The sequence below is a fragment of the Tenebrio molitor genome, chromosome X (genome assembly GCF_963966145.1).
Source record: "Tenebrio molitor chromosome X, icTenMoli1.1, whole genome shotgun sequence".
Classification (NCBI taxonomy): Eukaryota; Metazoa; Arthropoda; class Insecta; order Coleoptera; family Tenebrionidae; genus Tenebrio; species Tenebrio molitor.
In genome coordinates, this window is record NC_091055.1 from 389520 (window position 1) to 408265 (window position 18746).

General features: G+C 36.7%; 2 protein-coding genes across 2 annotated transcripts; both read right to left on the reverse strand.

The window, feature by feature from the left end:
• Positions 1-83: 83 nt before the first annotated feature.
• LOC138140412 (glutathione-specific gamma-glutamylcyclotransferase 1) lies at positions 84-4375 on the reverse strand. The gene is made up of 3 exons (XM_069061454.1): positions 3993-4375; positions 3667-3702; positions 84-855 (listed from the first exon to the last, which is right to left on the reverse strand). Exons 1-3 carry the CDS (start codon positions 4188-4190, stop codon positions 337-339), a joined length of 753 nt encoding a protein of 250 aa, XP_068917555.1. The 5' UTR covers positions 4191-4375; the 3' UTR covers positions 84-336.
• A 2298-nt stretch (positions 4376-6673) lies between these two features.
• LOC138140085 (uncharacterized) lies at positions 6674-11857 on the reverse strand. Its single transcript, XM_069060791.1, has 4 exons — positions 11812-11857; positions 11548-11724; positions 8248-9513; positions 6674-7275 (listed from the first exon to the last, which is right to left on the reverse strand). Exons 1-4 carry the CDS (start codon positions 11855-11857, stop codon positions 6674-6676), a joined length of 2091 nt encoding a protein of 696 aa, XP_068916892.1.
• Between the last annotated feature and the right edge of the window lie 6889 nt (positions 11858-18746).

An 18746-nucleotide genomic window follows, 5' to 3' on the forward strand; every position in this document is an offset into this window, starting at 1 on the left:
AGTACCAATATTTGTACTGTATCATGGTCGTAGATACCGATATCCTTCTGATGAAGGTCAATCGACCAATTAAACGACTTCCATGTTAATACAAGTTTATTTTGTTAATTATAAAATCACAGTTGGGCCAATACAAAAGGATATAAATTGTATATCTCCTCTATGCAGCTAGCGAGTGCCTCGCGCAAGTCTTTTATGTATAAAAATATAGTTCGACGAATAAATGCAAAAATAAAAATATAAATCACAATCAACACAAAAATATTTTGGTACTACACAGTAGCACGCCGAGCTGCCAATCGACAGTTGTTCGAATAAATAAATAAATAAATATCCCTAAATATTCAGGCAACGTAGTGTCTTCTCAGGAACCCTCGTCGTGTGTTGGAACGTTTCTATTCGTTCTTGGTTGTCTGCATTATCGACAGATCTTCGCCTTTCTTCTTTGACGAACGTCACGCACCCTTCACCGTCTCCCATGAGGGTCATAAGACACATATTCTTCTCTTCGACTCTCTTTAAAACCTCCGCTTCGAGATTGTACAGATGTTGGTCGTCGTAATCGGGAAAGTGGTGCTTCATGAAGTTCGCCAATCGCAAAACGTACTCCACGTTGTAGCCACTCGGTCCTCGACACTCCACGATTTGGTTGGCGATGTCGGACACTTGTGCCTCTCCCAGCCAGAGAGGATTCTTCGAAGTTGCCACGTACAGAAGCACTTTGAAAGGTTCTCCGTTGACGGGGTAGAAAGTGGTGAAGACCGAAGTGTACCCTCCCAGCTCGCATTCTCTTCTGGACAAGTAGGGAATTGCAGCTTCTCCGCTTATCGCGAAGGCGACTCCATAAACCAAACCCTGAAATTACTAAAAATCATGAATTTTTCTCAACTGGTTATGATAATCCGGCGGAAAATGAATGCGTTAGGCATTTTTGTGCGTTTGCCAGATTTATATTTAACTGTAGCATTTACGAGCCACGTGAAACAATGAATGGTGTCTGAAATGCCCCTAAATTCATTCCAACTTTCACACTCATTTCGAATTCACCTCAGGACACCCCGAACTTTCAAATTTGGGAGATCTGACCCAAAACTGACTCGACAAACAATGTTTGATGAAAAAGATGTGACATAATGGTGCAGTTGCAGGTGTTATATTTAGGTCAATCACGTTATCATCCTTGACCTTGATGAGGATTTGCCAAGTACCCAAGTGACGTCACAATTTTATTTTCGTGGGTACGTCCAATTCTTGGTTTTTGTGACCTAGCGGCGTCGCGCCGCCAAAGTGCGACCGATAAAATTATGTCCCTCTTTGTACTACTCCATTATTATCTCCGTAGCCTCAATTTCGCGGTACTTAACATAAATAAAAGCGAGAATTTAGCGCAGACACGGTTAAATTTATTGTTGTTATCACGAGTTGGATGGATGTTGACCAACAAACAGGCAGCTTCGAAGAATACGGCCGTGGTGAATGAATTTTTATCACAAACTTTAAAAAAAAAAGGAAGAGGCGATTAACATTTTAATTGAAAGTTGCTGACGTCACATCTGGACATAAACGATTATTCTTAACCCATTCCGAAGGAGCAAGGTTAATAAAATTATTGTATCTTTAAAAAAGTACGACTATAGAGATACCACTTGGACTATTTATTCAATTTTGACTATTCAGCGTTATCAACACCACACAAAGTGACTTTTATAACTCAATGTAAATAAATTGATACCAATTCATCTCATTCAGTTGAAGAGGACGAAGCTACACGTTGACCGTTAACAATGCTATTAAATGATAAGAGATTGATGCAGCTGTGATTCAAAAAAAAATCTCTCAATTGCGCAATTCTGAAAACCATTTAATATTATTCCATTTTGATATTAGTTTCAGTTCCTCGTAACACTTAACACTAATGACGTCTTCAGACTCGGATGATTTTTAATTTCAGCGATTCCAGTAAATTTGATAAATGCAGTTGACCACGAGTAATATGGCAATTCTAGTGATTTCGTGCGCGAATTAAAATTATCACGGTGGAACCAGATAAAGAGAAATCAATCAGAATTTAAAATTTTATGAGTTTTGCATGTACTCGTAGATGGAATTGATCATAAATTGTGTTGAAAAATTATTAGAAACAATTTTGACAAAATTCGGTACCTAGCTTGTTTCTTAAGTTTTTTCTGGATAATAAAAAGCATTGTCTCGTTATCGGTATCATTTCCAAATTTGTGTTATTTTATACCTTTATTTATGATAAAATAACGACGTAAGCAATGGAAATATTTAAAAAATTATAAAATTGTATATTGTCTGAGACTAAAAATTTACCGTAAATATTTTGAGAAATTTCACCAGAATTCTGGCGATAAGTGGGTCAGTGTTAACTGTTCCAGTGCTAAATTCAAAGATGTACGACAGTTTATATACACTAACCTTCACAGTTTTCAGGAGGAAACATGTATAAATATAAGCCGTTCATGATTGTTTTAAACACGCAGGAGGCCACGATATTTTTTTGTTAGATTGGCGTCAGGTCCTGTCATATGACGTTTCGTTATTAAATATTCGTCTTGTTGTCAATTCCCTAATTGATTTAGTGCAATTCAGTTATAACCTAAAATAGATTTATTATGACAAATCACAATATTCCCAACTAAAATGTCAGATTTTCATAGACAGTCTGAATTTGAAACAATCGTGAACGAATAATAAATAGAATCTACTAAATTGTAAAATAAGTTTTACATACCCAGTTTAAGAAACAAAAGAAAGAATCTGATCGCAGGCGCATTATTTTCAATTTCTCAAAAAATAGTAGGTATCTAGACAATTGTGAATATGTATTTCAAAAATTAAATTTAAAAAAAGTCGACAAAAATAGAAACCTCCATTTTGTTTTTTTACTACATATTAAGCTGTTGTACCTACTAATTTTTTATCGCTGTTATAACTTCTTTTTTAGACATTATTATAAAAAACAAACAATATTCGAATCACGAGATATTGTTCTATTTTATCAAAAATAATCGACCAAATCAAATAATAAAATTGTGTGTCTGTATTTATGTTTACAACCTCCATAGTATCTTTTAAATGTAAGGAAAGGCTAACTCTGACTATAATTAAACCAACAAAGCGACATACCTAATTAAAACTTTAGTGAGGACAAACATTTTGGGATTATTTCCTTAATAATATTCTGCCCTAGGTCAGTGTGAATAATTGGGTTTATGAGTGAAAGTTTTAAGTAAGGTCTTTGTGTTGACTTAATTTATGACTAAAGTCAATGTTTCTTGAGATTTGAAATTACTGAATAAATTCGTATTTTACACTCGTTGCTCATATTATCTTTACTCCTTTGTTTATTTATGATCAAAATACTACGATAAGATTTTTATGTCTCAACCCACACTGTAAGATTCCAATCAGAATTAACAGATGTAGATCGACAGGTAGACCGGAAGTGGTTAACCACCACATACACAGTCTCTGATTGCAGGCTCGTAAATGTCAGAAGGAATCGAATATCAATTTAAAAAACTTGTAATTAGAGAGCCACTCCCATCTATTACATTAAACAAGGTGCAAAAATACTACAGCTTTCAGCTCATTTTCTTATTCAAAATTAAACGATAACGAATCATAAGTAACAATGCTTACCTTACTGTTCTCGACCAAGGTGGCAACTCGACCGGGCTGAAAAAAAAATAGATTTTCAATTTTGACAACTCCAAACGTGTTCCAAAATAGTCTCGCTTACGCACGACCGAACAAAAATAAAAATAAAAAATTCCGACCAGCCGTACGTGCGATGAAAAACGCGAGTTTACTGACCCACAATAAAAAATGCAATTCTAAATCGAGCACGTAGAAAATTTCTTTGTTATTGGGTACAATCGTTGCGGTTATATTTACACCCAGTCGTGCAAAAAATCCAAAAAAACATTTATGTGTGACTAATTCCGGCGATTAGATAAACGTTTTACCTTGTCTTCTGTGCCTCTGTGGGTGGTGTTCCCTTGCCAAAACCTCCTGTGGAACCCCTGCACGTACCCCGTCACAGCCTTGTTGAACTGGAAGCCTGGTTTCCAACACAGGGAGCCGTAAGCGAACACCCACAGGGCTTTGGTTTCGTTGTGAAAGACCTCATCTTCGAGCACCGCGACTCCGTTTGCCGATTCCATGTCGCCGAAGCTGATGCAACACTTCCGAGACAGCTGTCAGCTCAGAAGTATCCGATCACTCCAAACTCCACGCACAAAGAGGAACAACTGCTCGATAGCCACGAGGTTTTGGGGAACAAATTCGAAGCGCGCGAATTTATTTTTAAATTCACAATCAGACATGCGTACGGTATTATCTTGCTGTAGCCGCAATGAACGCGTCGACAGGAGACGGGATTTTAACGTGTTTCCTGAGAGTGCGCGAACTTATTAGATGCTTTTCCGAACAACGGAAACACCGGACATCTGTCTCTAGGTCGACACAATTTCATCGTTTTTTCGAAAAACTGCATCTCGGTGCGGTTTTCTCGACAATATTGTTCTAAATACTGTCACGATGAGTGCAAATTTGATACAATAGATTTATCGATCTTTTTTTTTAAGTTGGACTGCAAGAACCATTAAGCGAATCAGACTATTATAAGAGTTATTCTGAAAAGAGAAACTTTGGTATAGTTCTTGGAATAAAAGCGAATTTTTTGCATTGACGTAACAACAGTTAGAAAAATTTTCCCTTGAATATGTCAAAAAATTAATTAAACAATTAATAATAAATCATTCTATATTTAGGAAAAAATTTATTGCTTGTTTACAAATCTAAAAAACAAGCCGAGACTATTATACCTGATATTTCATAAATTTTCGTATCTACTGACGGTCAGGTCAGGTCACTAATAAAAAAAATAATTACCGTTGAGATAAAAATTAAAGACGCCATTGACAGAAATATGTATGTAACGAAAAGAATTAGTGCGCAAATAATATAATAATAAAAATATAATTAATTTAATTTAATAATAATTTATTTAATAATTTAAATTTAATTTAGTTTAATGAAACACTGGACCACGTTTCTATAAAAAATACATACATATTAACAAAACTATGTTCCACATCTATTAGATACTGTTTTACTATTTATTATTTTATCGTGGAATAAGAAATGATAATAATATGTAAAGTCCATTCAAAAAACATCTGGACTGTCAAAATCAAAATTTCAGTTGTTAGGTTGGTTAAACCACTAGTTATTTTCATATTGCCCAGTTGTTATCTATGATTTTTAATTTTTCGAACTACATATTCATTTGTTTAAAATGACATTGCCAAATAAATTGCAAAATTATTTAAGTGTAGGTATTTTGTAAAAAGGTTAAAATGGAAAGTTCAAAACGGTTCTACTGGCGCGAAAGAAGAGGGCCATAAGAAATGATTATGAGAAACAAAGTCATAATAACGGGAAGAACTTACAAATTTGTGCCAAAGCCGCTCCAGTATTGTTAACTAATAATAATTGGTATTCGTTCTTGTGATTCACAAATCAAAACTTTGCAGATAAGTGTTAATCAAGTGTTAAATAATTTTCTTCTGATTCTGAATAAATGAAACAGATTATTTTGAATGATTTTGGTTGTTGTTTAATTTGTTACCTGTTTTCAGTTTGTCGTGTGTTTTTTATAAACTTTATTAAATTGCTCCAATTCATTTAGTTGCTCCATTTCGCTTCAAGTGTACAAAGCAATGATTCAAAACATTTTTAGTTCACTGTTCAATGATTAAAAATGAAAACATAACTTAAATATTATATTTTGTAACTAGATTTTGACGTTGGTACACTCTAGCGAAAATTTTTAATACCCAAGTGTAGTCAAAACAAACATTTTATTTAAAATTTAGTTTTGAAAGTCCACGAGTTTTTTGAATTGACTATATGTATACTCATCTAGTTACCTATACATATGTCTCAACTCCATACAGTTTATTTCATATTTCTGTACTAAATACTTAGTTAACTTTGTGTTGTATCGTACGCTTGGTCGGTACGATTATATGAATGTTGTTATTAAATAAAATAAAAACGGATTTAAACTTAACAAGGAATGAATTTATTTACGGATTGGTGACAACTACAAGGCGTCTTGAACGTTTAGCTGCTCAAGTAGAAGTAACGTACAAGTTTTGCGCAGCCCCTAAAGAAGCTGCAAGGGTAGCGGTCATAAACCCCCCATCTGTGCGAAATATGAAGAAAATGTGGGTGGTCAAAGACATGCCGCCGGCCTTGAAGCCTTCCAGGGTTCAACACTAAATTGAATCAATTTCGTATTAAAACAATTAATGAACAAAATAAAATGATAAATTTCAAATGAATAAAATAAGGCAAATTAAATACAAGAGAAAAAAAAATGATAAAATATGAAAAATAAGAAAAATGAAATTAAGTGAACATAAGTAAGATGATATAAAACTAGAGATAAGAAAAAATGGTACAAACTTAAAAATAAGATAAAATTTTCATACATCAAAAGACGAATATGAGAGACCTAATATATGTAATACATAAATCTAACTCTAAAAAAAATCAAAACTAAATCTAAATATGTACAAAAAAAAAATCAAAATACATAAATACACAAAAAAAAACGAGGCGAGCAATTTACAGTTTTTCACTCGTAATGAGTCAACACGTGAACGTCCTCGCGTTCTAAGGGTAACACACACAGTTTGTGCACTGAACGTTTCGTAGCACCGTTTTTTGTCTTTAACGACGCCACTCTTGGTAACCCGTCCTTTCCCAAGTGCAGCTCGGTGATGCGCGCCAGATTCCACCGCAGTGGAGGTAGATCGTCGTCAGCAATCAACACCAGGGAGCCGACGGCAGGTGTGGTGTCGGGATTTCTCCACTTAGATCTCGCCTGGAGTCGCGAGAGATATTCCCGAGTCCATCTTCGCCAAAAGAGTTGACGCATCCTTTCGATGAGTTGCCAACGGGACAGTCGATTGGTTTTAATCTCGGTGATGTCACCCTCGTGGACTGCGGTCAGAGATTCACCTGGGGAAAGGAAATGTCCGGGAGTCAATGGTTCGAGGTCATTGGGGTCGTTACTTATTGGTGTAAGGGGGCGAGAATTTAAAATTGCCTCGATTCGCGTGAGGAGCGTGTACATTTCTTCGAACGTTGGAGTTGCAAGTCCGATGCTTCTTTTAATGTGATTTTTTACCGATTTAACATTTATTTCCCACAATCCACCCATGTGCGGTGATCGCGCTGGAATAAAATGAAATTCGGTATTTCGTTCCGTTAATTTGTTTATCACATCGGACTGAAATTCTGACGATTTTAAAAATGACTTGAATTTTTTGGTTTCTTGATTTGCGGCTCCGATAAAGTTCGAACCATTATCGGAGTACAAGTGCCGGACGTGACCCCTTCTGGCGATTAATCTGTGCAAAGCGCCCAGAAATGATTCGGTTGTCAAGTTACCGACTAACTCCAAGTGAACTGCCTTGGTTACTAAGCAAACGAAGATCGAGACGTAAGCCTTTACATTTCTTTTACCGCGACCGGTTGATTCTTTGATTAGGATCGGTCCTAAGTAATCGACTCCAGAAATAAGGAAAGGGCGATTCGATTCGAGCCTGCATGCAGGTAAATCTCCCATCATTTGAGTCACTCGTTTGGGGTTACACCGAAAGCAAGAGTTACATCTGTGTATAACTTGTCGAATGAGACTACGGGGTGAAATTATCCAATAATTTTGTCTCAGTGCCGCTAACGTGCCTTCGGCTCCTGAATGCAAATTTTCAATGTGAGTTTGCTCAACAATTAATTTGGTCACGTGATGATCATTTGGCAACAAGATCGGATGTTTGGTGTCAAATTTTAAAGAAGCATTTCTTAACCGTCCTCCGACTCTAATCAAATTGTTTTTTGAAAGAAAAGGACTTAACGTTAACAATCTGCTTTTGTTAGGAAGAGCTTTATTTTGTCGAAGGATTTTTAAGTCATCGGCAAATGCTTGTTTTTGAACTAATTGGATGATGGTGATTTTAGCTCTTTGCAATTCATGAATTTTTATTGCGCCCGAATCTCCTAGTTGTCCTTGTTTCGATTTCCTGTGATTATGCAGCCAACGGAGGCAGTATGCTATTATTCGATTTAATTTGTGAAAAGACGAAATTTTTGTCAACACAGGTAATGGGATTGTCATTACTTCAGCCGCGACAATTGTCTGTTTACGTCTCTCGGGAATTTCGTCATGATCAATTGCTGTGTTTAGCGTGTTTGGCGATAGGTCCGCGACATTCGAGTGTAGCCATGATGGGCCTTTAAACCACAATTCGTTGTCGACAAGTTCGCGCGGTGAAAGACCGCGGCTCACGAGATCTGCGGGGTTTTCTTTGCCCTTTACGTGTCGCCACTCGGCGATCGCGGTTAACTCCTGAATTTCGGCCGTTCGATTGGCGACGAAGGTCTGCCACGTGTTCGGACTATTATTTAACCATGCTAACACTACCATTGAGTCCGACCATAAATACTGTTTGGTGACGCGAATGTTTAGCGCCTTTTTTACCGAAACTATCAGTCTAGCCAATAGCAAGGCCGCGCACAACTCCAGCCTCGGCAACGTGATTGTCTTTAAGGGTGCTACGCGCGATTTACTGCATAGAAGACGGACTAAACAATTGTTTTCGGCGAAGGTGCGAACATATATGGTAGCGCCATACGCGGACATGCTCGCATCACAAAAGCCATGCAATTCCACACTTGTAATTTGCGTCAATTCGGACATTCCTCTTGGTATTCTTAACATTTGTAAATATGGTAATTCTTTTAGGAAGTTGATCCAAGCGCAATGGATGTCTTGTGGGACCGATTCATCCCATCCAATTTTTAGGGACCAAAGTTTTTGCAAGATTATTTTTGCTCTCGCAATAACCGCTCCGATGATACCTAGTGGATCGAATATCTGGGCTATGATTGACAAAACCGAACGCTTGGTTACCCTCGATTTTTGATCGATTGGTTTCGCGTCATATTTTAAAAGATCATTTTTTGAATCCCAGAGCAATCCTAAGGTTTTCGTCACGTCGTTATCCAAGTTAACTATGCCGTTTTTTTGACAATTGTTGTTTATCTTATGGGAGGTCAGGGGTACATTTGAAGTCCACTTGCGCAAGTTGAAACCTCCTTCTTGTAAGATGGTGGATACGTCTTCACAAATTGCCGACAATTCCGAAATGGTGTCTGCACCCGTTAACAGATCGTCCATGTAAAAATCACGCTTTATTATTGAACTGGCCAACGGGTTCACCTTTTGATTTTGTACGGCTAATTCGACCAAACAACGCGTCGCGATAAAACTAGCTGGTTTCGTCCCGTACGTGAGAGTCGTTAGTCTGTACGTTTTTAATTCTTCGTTGGGGTGATCGCGCCACAAGATTCTCTGATAATCCGTATCTACCGAGTCGATTAGAATTTGCCTGTACATTTTCTCGATGTCGGCTGTAATCACGTAACGATGCGTTCGGAATCTGATTAAGATAGAAAAGAGATCGTCTTGTATTACCGGACCCCCAAGTAAGTTGTCGTTTAGGCATTTATTATTTGTCGTTATGAAAGAGGCGTCAAATACCGCTCTTAACTTCGTCGTACTGCTTGATTGTTTAAGGACCGCATGGTGCGGCAGGTAACAAGAATTTTCAAAATTGATCGTCGGATCCTTTAGAAGTTCCATGTGGTTCAACTGCCGATATTCAGTCATAAAGTTCGAATATTGTTCTTTTAATTCGGGGTGTCTGTTGAGTTTACTTTCTAGTGACCGGAAACGTTTTACAGCCCCAGCGTGAGAATCTCCTAAGTCTGGTGGGTTACTTCGAAAAGGTAGACGTGCAATAAACCGCCCTTGCGCGTCCCGTTTTATGGTGTTGCAGAAATGGGTTTCACATTCTCTCTCTTCCGGTGAAAGTTTGTCTGCGACCGAATTCACACTTTCGATGGAGAAAAATTTTTCTACCTGCTCATGAAGGTCGAGCTTTTGTTGCGAAAAATGGCACAAAGTTTTTGTTTTATTATCCAACTCGCCCAAAGTGCCGCCGACAATCCAACCCAGATGGGTTTTTTGAAAATGTGGCTGCCCCGGCGCCAGATGGATTTGTCCGATGCACATTAACGGTAAAAATAGTTCGGCCCCAATTAGGAGATCGACCGGTCCTGAACAATCAAATCGCGGATCAGCTAATTTAATGTTTTCGGGGACGGTTATCTTTGACATGTCCATTATGTGAACCGGAAGATTTTCTGTAATCTTGTCTAAGACCAAACATCTAAGTTCTTGCGAATATTGGTTGTGTCGCGATTTTATTGTGACCCGAGCCGCGTGATTTACACTACTCGCCGATTGGTTTATACCTCCGATCTCTATTCGAACCTTTTGTCGTGTGAGACCTAACCTTTTGCACATATCGGAGGTTATAAAATGGTTCATGGAACCCCCATCAAGAAAAGCGCGACACTCTTGGAATTGATTGTTTTTGTCCTTAATTAAAACTATAGCAGTCGAGAGAATGCCTGATTTTATTAAGTTTACACGAGAGTAAGAATTTAAAGAAACCGACTGTGGACGGGCTGTTGATGATTCCAGACCGGTCGCACCGTGGATTAGAGTGTTATGACTCGCGTCGCACTCCTTACATTTGAAATTTGACTTGCAATTAACGGCAATATGATTGTCCTTGAAACAATTTTGACATAGTTTTAATTGCTGGATTAATTTGAGCCTTTCGTTAAGGTCTAATTTCAACAATGTGATGCATTGATTGGTGTAATGATTTGGTTTTTTACACACATTGCAAAATTTTGATTTATTTGACGACTGGTTGTTCGACGTGCTTGAGTAGCTGTTTGATTTTGATTTAGATGGTTGGACGTTCGTTACTACCAGTTTATTCGTAAGAAACAACGATTCTAATGTTTGATGGCGTTTTTCTAAAAAGAGTAAAAAATCCTTGTACTTGGGAATAGATGCATCGACCTTGCTCTGCCATTCCCTTTTCGAATGAAAGTCTAATTTTTCGGTTATAATCGGAACAATGATCGCGTCCCAACTATCTACCGGTACTTTCAACATTTTTAGCGCTTCCATGTTGGTGTTCAACATATCAATTAATTCGCGTAAATGAGTATGCGAGGCCTTTGCAATTACCGGGAATTTTAAAATAGCATACACATGCTCTTGCGCTACTAATCTCTCGTTGGCATAACGTCTTTCGAGTAGATCCCATGCAATTTGATAATTATTGTTTGACACCGATAACGATTCTACGGTCTTAAGCGCTTCGCCTTTTAGGCAAGACCTTAGATAATGGAATTTTTTGCAACTATCTAATTTGTCGTTTTCATGGATAACTGACTTAAATTGATCTGAGAACGAGAGCCAGTCTTTATAACAACCCGAAAATGTAGGCAAGCTATACACAGGCAATTGAATGTTTAAAGAATCATCGCGATTTGAATTTGATACGGAACGGACAGATGTACCTGTTGTGATCGCCTGTTCCTTATTTTGAGTTTTCTGAATAAGAGTGTTAATTTTTGAAGCAACATCAAAATAACGCCCTTCGAAGGAATCACGTTCGTCCTCCTCGTCGGCTAATTCGATACCGGGCATTGATTCGACACCGGCTTGTGCTTTGTCAAAGTCCTTTACAATATTTTCTAAAGCGTTTAAACGTATGGTTAAATCGTTTATATTTTTCTCGATAGTATCATCGTTTACGTATTTTTCTATTCGCGTTAATTTACCTTTTGCTGTGGAACGGCTAGTTTTTGGATTTTCCATTTCCGGCATTATTAAATCTGATTTCGAACTTGCAACTCAAACTTCTCACGCCGCGTAATGACAATACAAAACGCACAATATGGCAATAACGGGTGAGGATGGTTGATTAAAGGAAACAGATATCTCTGACCTGGATTCGTTGTCCACGATGAGGGTGTACGTCTCACTGTCCTTGACTGCCTGTTGGTTTCCTGGGTGGAGACTATGGCGTTGGGTTTGTTTACCGAGCTTCTGGATGCTGCCACGCTTCTTGAACCAAGGGTCGGAATCCTCGATGACGACACTCACTCGAGAACTTTATCACTTTTTTATAATAATTCGGTTTAAATCCGGCTCGAAGGACCAATGTGTTGTATCGTACGCTTGGTCGGTACGATTATATGAATGTTGTTATTAAATAAAATAAAAACGGATTTAAACTTAACAAGGAATGAATTTATTTACGGATTGGTGACAACTACAAGGCGTCTTGAACGTTTAGCTGCTCAAGTAGAAGTAACGTACAAGTTTTGCGCAGCCCCTAAAGAAGCTGCAAGGGTAGCGGTCATAAACCCCCCATCTGTGCGAAATATGAAGAAAATGTGGGTGGTCAAAGACAAACTTATCTTGTGGTATTTGGTGTTTAATATCCATTATACTAATAAAATGTAGGTATTAATAAAATAAACAATAGTTTTGTACATATGGTGTACTTGAATTAAGTGGAAAACGTTGTAAAGCGAATCACCGGATTAAAATACCCAGTATTTAGTCATTCCTATAGTTGGCACTTCTGTGTTTAATGCAATTTTTAGTTTCTACAGTTTTCCTTTTGACACTTGTGCAAATAATATTTTATTCTTGTATTCACGTTTCCCTCAAAATAAAAATCCACTTATGTTATAAAACAGTGTAAATATTACGACCATTTAGCGTAAATTTGAAACCTTTTAGCCACACATTTCCAGTAAGATTTCAAATTGACAGTTAATGTAATTAGATATTATATAGTCGACCTACTTACTTTATCGAAATTTGACGATAACAGCTTGAGAAAATATATACAGAAGGTTTTAGTAGCCTTTGTTGGTTCGTTGACTTTTACCTATTGAATTAAATAAATTTTGTCTTGTAATACATAATTTACATTCTATTCGTTTTTAATAATTAGAAATGTGAAGCGTGCAACAATTTAATTTTAATTTAAGTGTAAAAAAGATATAGGTTTTTTTAGAATTCAATAAATAATTAAATACAAATACAAAATCACCGGATTTTTGTTGTATTATTTCTATTTCCTTCCACCACCCGGCGGCACGGCAATTTTGCCGGAGTACATACCTACATTATTACGGATATTACTATAAAGTAATAGTGCAGTGCTAATCAACATAATTACCGCCGTCTCGCCTCCGCATTTTGACTTTGTTGTGTTTTATTATGTTCTGTGTCAATCTTAAGGAACTTCCTCATGATATGACATGAGTATAATAATATAACTTTTTGAATTTCAACTACCAATGTGTTCCCTAAATCCAGAATTTTTCTATTTTTAAAAAGAGATTGCGGTACTATTTCCGTTGCTGAAATTATAAGTGGTAAAATCGAATTTTTTTATAAACACCAAAGATTTCTCATAGCAACGGAGAGCTCTAAATATTTATTAATTTTTGTGTTATACAGTTCACCGTCTAAAATATCTGCATTTTAAATTTCACAAAAATCCGCTGGAAAATAACTGAGTTATTGGGCTCGAAAGTCTTAGCTGAGACACCTGTATATACGATAGTATATTATTATGTTATCTACGATTGCATCCAATAAGTGGCGTCCTCTAAATATAGAAGGGAATTATAGGAAACTGTATCTGTCAAAAATTAGTTGTGTCTCTTTTCAATATCATTAATAGATGGCGCCCTATACTACAAAAGTTTTTAAATGAAGTAGACAAAGACGGGAAGTGTTTTTAAGATAAAGACGCAACAATAACAATTTGTCGAAGAAAAGATTACGAGTCGTACCTAATCAGATATTTGTTTATTAATTTTGAAAGATGATCATCATTTTCAAGAGTTACATAAAGAACGGAACCAGTCGGGGGACCACTGTCATTGTGTTATTCACGAATTTTAAAGCGGGCCCGTAAGGGACAGATTGTTAGCGTAACAATTAGCGTTATGACATACGGTTACCAAATTTTATCCAGGGATGAAGGAGCAGCATCTGCTTGCAACATTTGCTATTTTCTTAAAGAATGAGAAATGAGAATAGAAATAGATGATGCAGCAGTTGTCCGTGATGACAACAGAACGTACAGAAATACCTGAGCCAATCAATAATGCACTTTTTTTTTAATCTTCAAGATTTGAGAAAGCTACTGTACTGTTGACCCCATCAGTCAACAACATTTAAAAACAGATCATCAATCTCCCCTCGATGATTTTTTGTCGTGAGATTTTGGAACAGCGATATCGATACGATACGATTTTGTAATTAGAGCCCACATAGAGCGGAGCAAAAGAAAGTGATATTTTATGCAAATAAGTACATAAAACTCATGTACATTTACTTATGTAATGCAGACGGAAAATACCAAATGTGAGAGCATCAATCTGACGAGTTAAATTTATTGGATACTTTAAGTGCAAATCCGCGGCTTAGATTTTATTAATATAATTAAACTGTTACGCAGACTCTCACTGCGAATTTTTCTGCATTTCGAAGATCGACATTTTACGGCCGTAAAGACCAATCAAGTTGTCAAATCGGCGTGTTCCAACTTTTGGGAAAGCGACTCAAAGTCGTCAGGTAAAATTTCGATATTCGATGGACCACAAATAGTGCCCCCGACAGTCGACATCTGTTCCACCGCAGCATCTGCGTAGCTTCTCGAGAGACCCAGCAACTGGCTTTGCAATTTTTTGACTTATCTAATCATTTTGCACCGGTTGCATCATTAAAGATTTTCGTTAATTCGAAAATCGCTCGTTTCATCACGACCTAATGAAAGTGTTTTTTTAGATTAATTTTATCACTCTGTCGCAATCCCACAAAAAATTAAATAACTTAGTTTCGCAAATTCCCGATTTGACACTTAATGTACCTAATAAAATGTGGGAGTAGAGCGGGGCCCGGAGCGGTAGAGGACTCACTTACAAAACTGTTGATATGGTGATGATCGGCATTAACTTTCATTTCCATAATATTATTTTAAATGCTTTTAACACCGCCGACTTTCTACTAAAGATGGCTCGTTATCGCGCGAAATAACCAACAATCGAAAGATTCTCTGTTTTATTACCCCATAAATTATTCGCCTAACAAGTTAAACCCAATTTCTAACTTCTAAATTCAGTAACAGGGATGTTGCGCGAAAAGGCTACAAAATGCACACCAGTGGCGTAACGAGGATCGAGATTACTTGGTTCTCTTCATCCAACAAGAACCACGAGAGCTCCAGATATTTTTTTTAAATTGGCCATCGCCAACCTTCCAGTTACAAAAACTAATTCGTGTCAAATTAAATTGGTAGAGGTATCTTAATAGCGTGTGAACGAAGAATTACGACTTAATTATTATTGAAGTTTTAACACTAGAGCCACAGTTTAAAATTCTACAATGTATACAGATTTGCAAGCTTCTCATATACCTACCAACAGCAACCTTCCGTTTGTTCTGTCAAAAACGAAACAACCTTTCATTTCTTGTGCACATTAATAATGATAGTGTAAGATTTAGATATAACTACACAGATCTTTGTGAGAGTTGACAAGAAAAACAACTTGACGGGCTTCAAATAATGCTCGGTCAAAAAACAAATACAGACGAAGATGTTAAGCAGTAATATCTGTCAAACAACAAACAAAAGTTAAAAGTACAATTCATATACAACGTGTACATGGTATGTACCTATACGATTTTCAAAGCTGCGTTGACACTTGAAATGAATAAAAATGGATTTTTGAAATTGTTTCAAAATTTAATTTTGTGTAAAACGGTTACGTTAGAAATGTTACTGAAAATTTTGAAAGTAAAAGCAGACTAGTTTTTTACAATACATACATATATGGAACAACTCCATTTGTGGATGTTGTGGTTTCATGTTACGCCACTGCACCATGGCACTTTCCCATATGCACCTTCAATCAAGCGAAACATCCTGTTTAGAGGTTTTAGAGAAATTTAGGTAAATTAATGAAGATGTACTGTAGCTAAATGAGCTCAACTAGAGTTATAAATAAATACGTTAATGCAGTTGTGTGTTATTCACTATTTAGCCTTGTTCATACGTTGGACAATTTATTGGTCGAACGAGGAAAAAAGGAGCAAAACTTTTAATCAGAGTTAGCAATTTAACATCGTTTGTATCGATTTCAGAAATAATAACTCCGTTTACCGTGGGAACGTTTTAAATTTAACAACTTGTTAAACACTTTTGCTGTGAGTTGAAAATGAAAAAAATGTGTAGTCGAGACGGAATTTGCATCTGATCGGTAATAAAATAATTACTAGCCTCTCTACATTAAGATAATTATCCTGACAAGAAGCGTCATTAAATTAATTCGCCTATGATACCAATATTTATCAATCACCAACGCGCCACAGTAATCGTTTTTCGCTGTTTGAATTTTTTTTCTCTGCGACAATTCAATAAATTTTTGGCAATTGTGAGTCGACCGGGGAATAAATAAACATTGAAAAAAAAATTGATGTACATGAGACAGAGCTATTCGCGACAACATTGAATTCCCATTAGATTTTCTAAATGTTTGACGTAAAAAATGGCGACATCGCGGGCCGACATACTTTCCTGAAGCATTCCGAAGATGGTGTCTCCGCGATAAAAATTAATATTTGAATGAGATGCAACTAATGGTTGTACAGGAGTGTTATTTTAAAAATCAATTTACCTAAATACCGACCACGATTGTATAATAAATTCATCAATTTATCTAGTCGCATCGGTACCGGTTTGTCGGAAAATTTTACGATACACGCCGAGTTGTCGTGTCTTCCACGAGAGAAAATTTATTTTCGACGGTTGCACAATTACACTGCGATTTTCTATTTCCATTCTTTGGCCGAATGCGGCAATTCGATGGTGTTGGCGAAATGTGGGCAAAAAACGGAGCGTTTGCGATTCTTTCCGTGTCTAAACGAAGAAACAAAACGAAATTAATGTCGGGTCCTCGACAAATTCCCGTGGGACAATTCGGCGCTCACAAATTTCTAGTCGCGCTGGACGATGGGTCAGATTGAGCAATATTATCATATTTTACTTTCTTGTACCATAAAATTAACGAAGCTTGTCGATTAATTTAGAACCACTTAATAAAAAAACACGCTCTGAATAGTACAGGTGGTATTGTACCGTCCTAAAATTTTAATTAAATCACAGGACGATCTCGGATCGCCTCTGCGATCCTGATAGTACCACCGAGTGAAACGTGTTTGTTTGTTCGGTGGTGAAAAGTAATTAATTACGTACTATTACTAATTAGATTTTAAAGCGTTTTATGCATATTGATCAATTATATAAGTACCGTTTTTAGTAACAGCGTATCTCCCAGTCACCTACCTACATGCTAAGTTGCAACACTACTTTCACGTAAGGAAGCATCTTCGTATTGGAATGTCGTACTCGTACAGTACCGAGGAGGTATACCTACCTACCTACCTATACTAATAAATGATATAGTGTGCCTCGAAACAAATGCCGGGTACGCCAGTCGACACACATTCGCCGACTTTGATGACATGCTAAAACCCATAAACAAAACCCACAGACGAAAAAACTGACGTAATGCCAGATGATGGCGTTTTAGCCGAAGACGACGTAAAAATGCGGCGTTTTTATTTTATCACCGAGGGGCTACTTGTAATTATGTTGACTCAAAAGACCGCTATCTCTCCCTTTTATTAAATTTGTAACCATAAATCACTTCTTCCTTATATCCAAAACGCTTTTCGGCTACTCGGATGAAATTATCTACCAGTTCCTTTCGCGTAGCTTTTATTTCCTGGCCATCGTGAAACGTTCTAGCACAATCTATAGCCATTTTGGATCCGTATATACAGTTAATAACATTTCCATCCTAACCCATCCTTGCGTTTGCGTTATCAATACCTTTCTCTTACGTTGCCATTTTTCAATACACTAATTACTAAGTAGTTTTCCTGTAATTGAGTGAATCGCTCTTTAATTATTTTGACATTTAATCCGAATGAGCGGTAGCTCCATAAAAACGACGGATCGACTGTCACAACTGAAACGACACTCCGAATTATTTCTTCTTATAGAAAGCGAGGACATTTTCGCAGTGGCGTACCAAAAATATTCCAGCCCTTTTTTTATAGACAATTTTCAAACAGATGTCGTCACCAATATGACATTTGATCTCAAAATTTAGGCAAAAGAAGATTTCTATAGCAAGTGTTGCTAATTTTTTTTAAGTTAAATATTGCTTCTTTGTAGTTTGTACGTTATTGTAAATAGAAAAACATTTTTAACGAGCTATGCACAGAATTAACATTGACGCTTGACAGAATTCTGATAACACGTGCCAATCGAAACCGATGACAACTAAAAATCCCTACTTTTTGCCGGCAACGCATGTGTTTCTGGACAATTTTGAGATGTAAATTCAAAAAACTCCTGGACTGTCAAAATTAAATTTTCAATAAAATGCTTGTTTTGATTGTATGTACTTGGGTATAAAAAATTTTCTCCAGAGTGTACCCACGTCAAAATCTAGTTACAAAATATATTTAGGTTATGTTTTCCTTTTTAATCGAACTAAACGAAATGCAGCAACTAAAAAAACTGGAGCAATTTAATCAAGTTTATCAAACAGAAGGTGACACACGACAAATAAAAACAGGTAAAAACTAAACAACAACCAAAATTGAAAATCGCTTC

Coding starts and splice junctions, on each gene's coding strand:
- LOC138140085 (XM_069060791.1), bottom strand. CDS start 11,857: ATGCCGGAAATGGAAAATCCAAAAACTAGCCGTTCCACAGCAAAAG. Junction 11,725..11,811: donor TAGCCGTTCCACAGCAAAAG/GTAAATTAACGC, acceptor TAAACGCTTTAG/AAAATATTGTAAAGGACTTT. Junction 9,514..11,547: donor GGAACAGGCGATCACAACAG/GTACATCTGTCC, acceptor ACGTGATTACAG/CCGACATCGAGAAAATGTAC.
- LOC138140412 (XM_069061454.1), bottom strand. CDS start 4,190: ATGGAATCGGCAAACGGAGTCGCGGTGCTCGAAGATGAGGTCTTTCAC. Junction 3,703..3,992: donor ACAGAGGCACAGAAGACAAG/GTAAAACGTTTA, acceptor TTTTTTTTTCAG/CCCGGTCGAGTTGCCACCTT. Junction 856..3,666: donor CCTTGGTCGAGAACAGTAAG/GTAAGCATTGTT, acceptor TAGTAATTTCAG/GGTTTGGTTTATGGAGTCGC.